Source organism: Mirounga leonina, unplaced genomic scaffold (assembly GCF_011800145.1).
Source record: "Mirounga leonina isolate KUSES-001 unplaced genomic scaffold, KU_Mleo_1.0 Mir_448, whole genome shotgun sequence".
NCBI classification, from domain to species: domain Eukaryota; kingdom Metazoa; phylum Chordata; class Mammalia; order Carnivora; family Phocidae; genus Mirounga; species Mirounga leonina.
In genome coordinates, this window is record NW_023270758.1 from 2833015 (window position 1) to 2845273 (window position 12259).

General features: G+C 36.7%; 1 protein-coding gene across 1 annotated transcript in view; it reads right to left on the bottom strand.

Moving 5' to 3' along the window:
* The window catches only part of LOC117999114 (ATP-binding cassette sub-family A member 3-like), a 165195-nt gene extending 154864 nt beyond the window's left edge, over positions 1-10331 (bottom strand). The window contains exons 1-3 of the mRNA XM_034988028.1: positions 10272-10331; positions 9661-9916; positions 1423-1553 (exon numbers count right to left, since the gene is read on the bottom strand). Of these exons, the coding sequence (XP_034843919.1) occupies positions 1423-1553; positions 9661-9916; positions 10272-10331 (447 nt within the window). The remainder of the gene's footprint in view (positions 1-1422; positions 1554-9660; positions 9917-10271) is intronic.
* Between the last annotated feature and the right edge of the window lie 1928 nt (positions 10332-12259).

Sequence of the window (12259 nt, forward strand, 5' to 3'; positions counted from 1 at the left end):
GCATGCTTAAATATTATTAATACACAATTCTTGACCTCGAGGAACTAACGAGGTGTTCAGGGAGCACAGAAGAGAGAAGGGAAGGCTTTGCATAGGTAGTTACAGCAAGAGTTTTATAGAAATTAATAGTAAGAGTTACCCCAGAAAAAGAAGGGCAGGCAGAGCATCAAAAGGAAAGAGGATAATGTGATCAAAGGCAGAGAAGCAAGAGACCACACAGGACGTACAACTACTACTGGTTGGGAGATTGCTAGAACATGAAGTTCAAAGAAAGAAGAGGCAACACGAGGCTGAAGGGCTCTTCAGAAAACAGGTCACTGATGACCTGTTCATGGAGAACCCCTGGAGCTTTTTACACAGCACAGTGACATGGTCTTTTTTGCCTTCTTATTAGATCATCGTGCTATCTATGGTAGAGATAGGTCTTGCCCAGGAAAATCAGCTAAGTTCCAGAAGAGGTGGTTTTGATGCAGGGAGAGTACAGGAGGTGATGTACAAAAAAGTACAAAAAAAGGAGGCATTCACCAAAGCAAAAACAAGCAGCAGGTGGCCTGTTCTAATAAGAGGGCATCATAAAAACTCCTTCTGCAGTTCACAGTCCCAGGAAAGGGAGCTACCTCAGCTTAAAAAACATCCAGACATGAGTGAGGTGTTTTTGCTTTTAACTTTCATGTAATAATAGCTTTGTTATAAAAGTCACTTCATATACAAAGTTAGAACGGCAATTACACTTAAAATTAGCCCATTAAAAAGTTTAAATATCATATTACAGATATGCACTATCTGAAATTCCAGAAGGTATTTAAACAGGGAACAGACATTGCTACCCATCTTTTTTACCTGGCTACACTGTTATTTTCTTAACCACCATTTGCAAGACTGGAAGCATCTGCCTGGCCAGGGAGATTAGTAAAGTGAATATCCTTACTAAAGTTCCTGTTACTCTATTTTCTGAAAATATACCACAAGGTAGCAGATAACAGTTTTCTCCTCACATTATACATCAGTATACATCAGTATAATGTAATGGTTAAAAGCACAGGTATTAAAATAAGTTGGCACAGGGATGCCTGGGTGGCTCAGTTGGTTAAGCAGCTGCCTTCAGCTCAGGTCATGATCCCAGGGTCCTGGGATCGAGCCCCGCATCGGGCTCCCTGCTCAGTGGGAGCCTCCCTCTCCCTCTGCCGGCTGCTCCTTCTGCTTATGCTCTCTCTCTCTCTCTGACAAATAAATAAATAAAATATTTTTAAAATAAAATAAGTTGGCACAAGATTCAAATCCCTGCTCTGTTATATACTAGTAGTAAGGATCTTGGCCAACTTACAATTATTCCCATTTATAAAATGGGGAGGTTACCTATATCTCATTAAATCTCTGAAACCTAACATATAATTAGAAAGTCTTCAGACAGAAATGTCTTACTTTAAGTGGCAAACCGTCATCGCTGTTTTTGAAGTCATGGTCAAATACAATGGCAGCCAGCACGTGAACCATAGGCTGCTTTTCAGACACAACGTACTTTTCAAACTGTGCTTCTGAAGAAAAGCCTCGAACTGCGGAGAGAAAAATCTCAGTAAGTCATCACACAAATGGACAATGTCTAACGATCATCCCTCTCTGTACCATGACTACCATAATCCTGTCATAACACAATACATTTTAAAACATTATTACTCAAACACTGACATTGCAGATGACCTAATGGATATCTGGGGTACACAAAAATTCTTGTGTTTTATAAAAGCTGGGACACATGATAAACAATATTTAATCACTACAGTAACTGTATATTAAGGTAAACTGTGACAAGGGGAACTTTTCAATTGTAGTTTGAAATCTAGTGATTAAAAAAATATGGAAGGAAATAAGTGTCAAAATTATTTCTGTAGAAGGTGTATTTCAAAAAATAATGGCAGAATAAATTGTATTCTAGAAAACAATTGTAGAATTTAAGTTAAAAATGTAAAAATAAATAAAATTTTTTAAAAATAAAATAAATAAAAGTAGCAATTACTTTTCTTATTCACAAATTAATCTGTATGAAATTTTTAAAAACACACTCTCAAAACAACACACACACAACCACACACATACAGGTAACTTAAATGACTAAAGCTTTTTCTTAAGAATTAAAATATTTCCAATGTAAACAGATTATTAAAGTCTTCGATAGCCTCTTTATAAGAAAACATAAATAATTATGGATAGAAATAAGATTTTTTTTGTTGTTTTTGAAGATTTTATTATTTGACAGCGAGAGAGAGACAGCGAGAGGGAACACAAGTAGGGGGAGTGGGAGAGGGAGAAGCAGGCTTCCCGTCGAGCAGGGAGCCTGATGCAGGGCTCGATCCCAGGACTCTGGGATCATGACCTGAGGCAAAGGTAGACACCGAAACGACTGAGCCACGGAGGTGTCCCGAGAAATAAGATTTTTAAAATAAAGTTACATAACATGTGCAAAGAGCCATACTATAAAGATGTCTTTTCTGTAAAAATTGACTACGTAAGAGTCGATGTAATTCTAGTAAAAATCCAAACAATTTGTTAACTAACTTGGATTTAAATAAAACAAAACATAATAAAATATCAATCTTCTAGAATAGATCTCAAGAGTTCTCACCACAAAAACTGGTAACTATGTGAGCTGATGGATATGTTAATTAACTTGATTGTGATAATCAAGATATATGTATATCAAAACATCGTTTTATGTGACCTAAATATATACAGTTTTTATGTCAATCATAAATAAAATAAAAATAAAACTGGTTAATAAAATATTTCAAAAAAAATCCAAACAATTTTTATGGAAAATTACAAGCCAATTCTAAAATTTATATGGAAACACAATGGGTGAATAAAAAGGTGTATTAAAAGATGAGCTTTTGGGGCATCTGGGTGGCTCGGCTGGTTAAGCGTCCGGCTCTTGATCTCAGCTTAGGTCCTGATCTCAGGGTTGTGAGTTCAACCCCTGCATGTGCTCCACGCTGGGTGAGGAGCCTACTTTAAAAAAAAAGGTGAGTTTCATCCCACTATATTACCAGAAAGAAAAACCAAACTATAGAAGAGTGTATATAGGATGCTCTTATCTAAGAAAGGAGAATAAGAAATATAGAGAGAAAACATATAGACACGCATACACAGACTCACACACATACCCAGAAATACATGCGTACATGCAGAAACATTATTTATACCAAAAGAAACACAAAAAGAATAAATCAGGCACTAACAGTATTGGTTACATATGGGTGGGAGGGTGGATGAGAACAGGTTAGAAGGGATCGTGGAGGCAATGTCAGTTATCTAATTATACATTTTAATACAGGTTTGACTTTTGTTTATTGTTAATCTTTTACATACTCAAAAATAAAATTAAAACAACACAGAGGGGTATAATTACTAAAACCTAATAAGAATATAAGTGAATCTTAAATAGATATTAAATTAATAACAACCACAAGAAGAAAAAGAATTAACCCAAGTGAATTTTAGGCACAGTATGTTGACATATACCCCTAGTTGAATATAGTCTAGGAAGAAAAAGAACTGCAAAGAAGTAGTGTTAAGTGTGTTAGGGCAGTAGTACATAATGTAAGTAATTCGGAAATACTTTTCTATAAGATTGCACAAAGGAGTACATTGATGCTGTTAGGATCTAGGGCTCTGAGAGAGAAAGGAGGTACAAATATATAATGGGAGAAGAAAAACAAGTGGCCTATATTTGGGGTGGCATTGAGAGTAGCAACATAAAATCATGCTTTAAAAAAAATCCTACTAAAAGAGTCTAGAAGCAAAGACACCCCAGTAGTAATGAGTACACCTAGTACTTGGTTTTCCCTATGTTTTATTGTGGGGAGACAGACACGCTGAGCACATTTACAAAGATCTATCAGGCCCTGAGGGGAGAAGGAAACAGGAGGCCAATTCTGACCCACTTATAAGTGGAGGGTTAAGTGGTGACCTCCCTACTGGTGCCTTCAGGAAGGGAAACTGGTAGCAAAGGGAAGGGTTTGTTTCTCTCTCTCTCTCTCTGTCTTATTTTTCCCATATCTTAGTTTCTTAATACCATCCCTAAAAAAAGAGGAATTAAGACTGCTTCATTGATTGAATCTAGTTCTGGGGCAGAGAAAGTACAATGTTTTCAGCCTGAACAGCTAGTTCTATTAGACAGTGAAAGTGCTCAAAAGCTGACAAACTACATCAAAAGGACATTGCTTTAAAAAAAAAAACAAAAACCCACTGGCTAAATCTGGGACAATTTTAGGATCAAAAATCATCATCATCATCAAATGATTACATCACTCAGAATATGTTCTCTACACAATGCAATTAAGCTAAATCCAATAACAAAAATATAACTAGAAAAATTCCAATTGCATGGAAATTAGGCAATACACTCTCAACAACTCATGGAACAAAGAACACAAAATATACTAATGTCTTGAGCTGCCTGGGTGGCTCAGTTGGTTAAGCGTCTGCCTTCAGCTCATGTCACAATCCCGGAGTCCCGGGTTCGAGCCCCACATTGGGCTCCCTGCTCAGGGGAGAGTCTGCGTCTCAACCTCTGCCCTGCATCCCACCCATGCTCTCTCTCTCTCTCGGTCTCTCTCTCAAATAAATAAATAAAATTTTAAAAATAAAGTCTTAAACATGCTTGTAAAATTTCTTAACAAAATGTTAGCAAATAAAATCCATAAAATAAACCCAAGTAAATGGATGGATGAGTCGAGAGTTGAAAAATCATTATATTAACAAAAATAAGAAAAATCACATGACCATCTCAATAGACACAGAAAAGGCATTTGACAAAATTTAACACTAATTCCTGACTTTAAAAAATCTTAGCAAACTAAGAATAGAAAGAAGCTATCTAAACCTGATAAAGAACATCTACAAACAACATATAATATATATGTTGCTCAATGGTGAAATATTGAAAAAGTTTCTCCAGAGACAGGGAACAAGACAAGAATGCCTTTATCAGTTACTTCCTGTCAAAAGATAGAACATATCAAGTGTTGGTGAAGATATGGAACTGAAACTCTCATACGTCTCTGTAAGTCTAAATAGTTACATCCCTCATGACCCAACAATTTCACTCCTAGCTATATACCAAACAGAAAGGTGTATATATGTTCATCAAAAGGTTCTTATAAAAATGTTCATAACAACACTACTCATAATAGCTAAAATCTGGAATCTAACCAAATGTTCATCAAAAACAAACATAAACAGATTGCATAATATTAACATAATGGGATACTATAAAGAAAATTAGTGATTTATGATCTCACGCAACAATTTGGATGACTCTTACAAATATAATGCTAAGTAAAAGCACACACATAAAAACTACATAATACATATCGTATATAACCCAGAATGCTATAATGGGACATAGTGAATAGCTCCATTTACATAAGGTGAAAAGCAGGCAAAACTAACTATGGTCTTAGATGTTAAAATAGTAGTTAAATCTGGGGGAGTCATAACTGCCACGTGGCACAAAGGAAGCTTCTAGGGTGCTGAAAGTGCTCTGACTTAGACTGACAGATTCCTTATAAACTACAAAGAGGAAAACTGCCTTGACAATGGAAAGTCTGGTGGAAATCCATCTGAATAAAATGAGCAAGCATGATATCACCAATTGAGGAAAAAACTGCTAATATGCTTCCAAAAGTGATTCACTAAGAAGATCTTATAAGAAAGATGTAATATTTTTTATGATCCAGCAATTGCACTACTGGGTATTTACCCCAAAGATACAAAAGTAGGGATCCGAAGGGGTACGTGCACCCCGATGTTTATAGCAGCAATGTCCACAATAGCCAAACTGTGGAAAGAGCCAAGATGTCCATCGACAGATGAATGGATAAAGAAGATGTGGTATATATATACAATGGAATATTATGCAGCCATCAAAAGGAATGAGATCTTGCCATTTGCAACGACGTGGATGGAACTGGAGGGTATTATGTTGAGTGAAATAAGTCAAACAGAGAAAGACATGTATCATATGATCTCACTGATATGAGGAATTCTTAATCGCAGGAAACAAACTGAGTGTTGTTGGAGTGGGGGGTGGGGTGGGAGGGATGGGGGGACTGGGTGATAGACACTGGGGAGTGTATGTGCTCTGGTAAGCGCTGTGAATTGTGCAAGACTGTTGAATCTCAGATCTGTACCTCTGAAACAAATAATGCAATATATGTTAAGAAAAAAAAAAAGAAGAAGAAGAAGAAGGTAGCGGGAGGGGAAGAATGAAGCGGGGGAAATCAGAGGGGTAGACGAACCATGAGAGATGATGGACTCTGAAAAACAAACAGGGTTCTAGAGGGGAGGGGGGTGGGAGGATGGGTTAGCCTGGTGGTGGGTATTTAGGAGGGCACATTCTGCATGGAGCACTGGGTGTTGTGCACAAACAATGAATCATGGAACACTTCATCTAAAACTAATGTTGTAATGTAAGGGGATTAACATAAGAATAAAAAAATTAAAAAAAAAAAAAAGAAAGATGTAATATTTTCAACACAAATGATCAAATTGAAACTAAATGTAAGGAAACAATCAGACAAATACAAATTAAGAAGCCTTGTGCAAAATAATCGGCCTAGTCTTTTAAAACTATCACTGTTATTAAAGACAAAACAACAAAAACAAAAGCAGTCTAAGATGTAATGTATGGTGATTAACATAACATAATTAAAAAAAAAAAAAGCTGTCTAAGAAAGTATCCTAAGCCAGAGGTCAGCAAATTATGGTCCTGTGCAGGTCAAATCTACCCCACAGTCTGTTTTGGTATGGGCCTGTGAGCTATGGATGTTTTTTACATCTCTAAAGTGCTCTTAAAAAAAAAAAAAAAAAAAAGACTATTTGATAGAAACTTACATAGCCCATAAAACCTAATATATTTACTATCTGGCCCTTTACATAAAAGTTTGTCAACCCCAATGAATATTTAAAAATCTCTAACTGGGGGGTGCCTGTGTAGCTCAGACAGTTGGGTGTCCGACTCTTGGTTTCAGCTCAGGTCATGATCTCAGGGTCGTGGGATCAGGCCCCGAGTCAGGCTCTGCGCTTGAGGAGTGGAATCAGCTTGAGATTCTCTCTTTCCCTCTGTTCCTCCCCCAACTACACTCACTGGTGCATGCTCTCTAAATAAATAAATAAATAAATAAACAAATCTTAAAAAAAGCTCTGGCTCCTGGATTACAAAAAAGAAAAAAAAAAGCTCTAAAGAACCTCATTAGGACAATTAGGAAAATATAAATATTGACTGTATATTAGATAACATCATTGTATCAATTTTAAAATTCTTGGGTATAATAATTGTAAAGGTTATATTGGAGAATGTCCTTATTAGGAGATACATACAGCATTTGAAGGTGATGTGTCATGATGAATGCAACTTATTCTCAATGGTTCAACAACAACAAAAAAATCCAGTAATTTTATATATATTCTTTTAGTTTTACATACTTACATACATATTATATATATGTGCATATATATGTGTGTGTATAGAGGGTGAATAAAAAAGTAAATGTGGCAAATGTTACTTGGTAAATTGCAGCATATTTGTATTTTCTCCATAGGTTTGAAATTTTTCAAAATCAAATATGTGTGTGTGGATAGGGGCCCTTCCAGATCATTGTGCTCAAAGTAAAGTACTATATAATCCTCAAGAATTCTTTACCACAGATTTTAACAGACGTTATTACTATGTATTGATTAAACCAAGTTATCAAACACCAACATCAAAGTCTTACCCAACACCAGCTTTCTAATCACAATTATACTAATAGTAGATACACTATACTATGCTATTCAGATACTATACTATTTGAACTTGAATTGGTATATTTTTTTTTAAAGATTTTATTTATTTATTTGACAGAGAGAGAATGAGCACAAGCAGGGAGAGTGGCAGGCAGAGGCAGAGAGAGAAGCAGGCTCCCCACAGAGAAGGGGGAGCCCAATGTGGGACGCGATCCCAGGACTCCGGGATCATGACCTGAGCCGAAGGCAGTCGCTTAACCAACTGAGCCACCCAGGCGCCCTTGAATTGGTATATTAAAGCTGCTAGAGGCACCTGGGTGGCTCAATCGGTTAAATGTCTGCCTTCGGCTCAGGTCATGATCCCGGGGTCCTGGGAGTCTGCTTCTCCCTCTGCGCCTCCCCCTACTTGTCCATGCATGCTCTCCCCTTCTCTCTCAAATAAATAAATAAAATCCTAAAAAAAATAAAAAATAAATAAAAGCTTCTAATGAATAGCTGTTTTAAAAGTTATAATTCTTCAGAGTAGCACTAAAATCTGAATATGGGAGCTTTCCAAATGAAGACTTTTACATATATCCTCTCATATCCACTGAGCTATTTTGCTAGAGTTGGTTCCACAGAAACTATAACAAGGTAATCAGGCCCAATCAAGAGGAGGAAAATCTCTCAGCTTCCTTCCCTTTAAATGAGCACTTTACTATATCAGACATTAACAAACACCACCATAGACTTTCAACCCATCAGATCTCTACTCCAGTCTTCAGACACACTTTCTCATGAAGGCTTCAATAGGAGAGAATAACAATGCTTCTTAGACTTTCCCCTAACAGTCCTCTATCCTCCACCTCCACATAAAGGGATACTTAAAAGGTAACTTTCAGCCCATCACAAGCACTAATGTTCTTTGGAGATTCATGGTTTCTATTTTTAAAATCCATGGGAATTTTGCATTAAGTTATACAATGTAACATTTTGTTTTTTTAAGATGGCAAAGTAAATAGATAGCATCTAGCCTCCCCTCCCATCTCAAAGCCCTGCCCTTAAGATGAGGGGAAAAAAACATGACTGTATGAGTATATAACAGAACAAACCCACACACATGTGTAAAAGCATGAGACAAGAAGGGGAGAGATGCTTACCAAAATTCTGACAGTGTTTTTAACGTTAGAGACAGAAAAGAGAAATTGGATGCAGAGGGAGGCGAGTATAAGGAGATGAGGATTGTTTTGGTATAATTCTAGGCTGCTTTAGTCTTCTTTTCAAATGCATTCATATATCACACTTAATATTTTCATTAAAATGTTTAAAATTAATGATCTCGATGTAGACTTTATGTATGCATCCAAGAAGAAACTACTCAGGTCATCCTGAGGTTCTGTGTCCCTTTGGCACGCTATCAGGTGCTCACCCTAATTTAAGAACACAGTCAGAGACAAAGAGGATTTACAATTACATAATTCCATCATCTAATTTTAAGTATTATATTTTGTTTATGATTATGCCAATAATATGTTTGATATTATGTTACAGAGCTCATAATGTTATATTCAGGAGATTAATACACAAGTTTATGGTCACTGAAGTATGTTTCTTCAAAAACAAACTAATAATTATGCTACAAAAATTTTTTTTATTTTTTTTAAGATTTTTATTTATTTGACACAGAGAGAGAGAGAGAGAGAGAGAGAGAGAGAGAGAGCACCAGCAGGGGGAGCAGCAGAGGGAAAGGGAGAAGCAGGCTCCCCGCTGAGCAGGGAGCCCGATATGGGCCTCAATCACAGGACCTCGGGATCATGACCTGAGCCGAAGGCAGCCGCTTAACCAACTGAGCCACCCAGGCGCCCTACAAAAAACATTTTAGATATCACAATTTCTAACCTGAAAAATTGGTATTTAACATCTCCTTCACCATCTCAGTAATATTTTTTACCACAACACTTTTAGAAGGCACATAAGCTAATTCATATACATAGCTTCTATTAAAGAAGAAATGAGGCGGGGTCATCAAAGGAAGAGGGTTGAAAACAGTAACATTCTGAAACGTCTTCTTTATATCTCTGCGATGAAGCAAAATCAATAGAGAGAAGAAGACTGTCATGAAGATTTCCACAATTAAAGAAATTATCTTCCTTTTCTGCAAAGAAACAAAAGGACTGTGATAATTAAGAGTCTGTGTATATGTATGTGTGTGTGAATCTATGCTCTTGTGCATATTTAAACATATTATTCAGCTCCGTTCTACAATACGAATGGCTCACTAGCCTGTCCTTTTCACCCTTTTCCACATTTCATTATCTAGTCCATTGATTTATCCTATGGGTACTCTTCAGAGTTAGAATTGCTACCTTAAGCCACGGAACAAAAGGGACAAAAACAAAACAAAACAAAACAAAAACCCATACACTAAAATGAGGGAAAAAGCTATTTAAAGTTCTCCCCTTCAGGTTCATTAGCTTTTACAACCATTTCCCACAGACACCTCCACTTACCTTTAAAATGAAATTTTTCCAGAGGAGGATTGCAAATTGGTTGAGCCACAACAAATCCATTTGATCGCAAAGAATGGAATTTCAACTCTAAGAAGGAAGTAAACATTTCAAAAACTGACATCGCCTGGCAAAAATGTTAAATTTAGCCAAGTGAAAGGATTACTTCATTGTTTTACTCTTTTTATCAATCCTGAAAGATAACTACTTGAGATAAGTACTTGTCTTCTCTTATTTTTATATTAATTCATTATATTCACATCTGATGGTCTTCTAATATGTATGAAATATTAGATGATAGAGATGCAAAATGTAATAGGTTGCAGCCCCACATTTGCAAAGAAAGATGTAAACTGTAAATCTGGAATGTCAATTATAATTCTGATAGGCTCTGAGATAAATTCCTACAAATTATAATTCTGAAAATTTCCTATTTAATATCTACTCTGTGCCATGTTCTATGCTAGGCATTAGGTGTATTCAAAATGACTATAATCCTTTCCTCATGGTGTGAAGAGTAGAGTATAGTAATTGAGAACCCAGCATCTAAAGCTGGGCTGTTTGAGTTCAAATCCTAACTCTCTCACAAGCTGTAAAATTTTAAGCAAAATAATTAACTTATAGCTGCTTATCATCTGTAAAATCAGAAAAATCACAGTACTTACCTAACAATGTATTCCCCTGGGGTGATTTGCTACTATGGAGAGGGTGGCTAAAAGGCTATGCCCTTTTTAAAAATTGTGATAAAATATAACAACATAAAATTTGCCACTTTAACCATTTTTAGTTGTACAGTTCAGTGGCACCAATCACATTCATGCTGTTGTGCAACCATCACCATTATCCATCCCCAGAATTTTTTTCACCTTCCCAAGCTAAAACTCCATGGCCATTAAACAATCACTCTCTATTCCTTCCTCCCCCCAGTCACTGGCAACCACCATTCCGCTTTCTGTATCTATGAATTTGACTCCTTTAGGTACCTCATATAAGTGTCACTTCATTGTGACAGTATTTGTCCTTTTGTGACTGGCTTATTTCACTCAGCATAAAATGTCTTCAAAGTTTATCCATATTGCAGCATGTGCCAGAATTTATCCATATTGCAGCATGTGCCAGAATTTCTTTTGTATGCACCACTTTTAGCAGTCTCATAGGGCTTTCAAAATCAGAACTGGACTTCAAGACATACTAAAGGGAGAGAAGGATGTGGTGTGTATTGCCTTAGTACTAAAAGGTGTCACGTCCTGTCAGTGAGTGAACCATAAAGAGTAACCAGGGAATGCAGCAAGGAGGAGCACCTCAAGTGCTTCTGAACTTTGAGTAGCAAGCACCCATGGTAAAGGGTAGTTTCTGGCCAGAAGACCAAGATGAAGACTGCCTCAGAGAACCTAAAGGTATAGGAGAGACAGAGGAATAGGAGGAGCTCAGCCTTGGTCTGAGCATAAATCGATCTCATCCCAGTTAGCACGCTAATCACTTTGATCAGTGAGCTATAAGACTGAGATCCAGGAAGATCCAGATAGAACAGCACAGTTTAAAAAAAAAACTGAACTGACAGTGACAACAAGGATGGACTAGAGGAAATTATGCTAAGTGAAATGTGTCTGTCAGATAGAGAAAGATAAATACCATGTGATTTCACTTGTATGTGGAATCAAAAAAACAAAACAAACAAAGCAGAAACTGACCCATAAATATGGAGAACAAATTGGTGCTTGCCAGAGGGGAGGAGGCTGGGGAAATGGGCAAAAGTGGGTGATGGGGAGTGGGAGGTACAGGTTTCCAGTTATAGAATGAATAAGTCACAGGGATGAAAGGAACAACAGGGGGGACAGTCAATGGCATTGTAATAGTGTTGTATGCTGACAAGTGATAGCTATGCTTATAGTGAGCACAGTATAATATAAAGAGTTGTTGAATCACTATGTTGTACACCTGAAACTAATGTAACATTGTGTGTCAACTATACTTCAATAATAAATAAATAA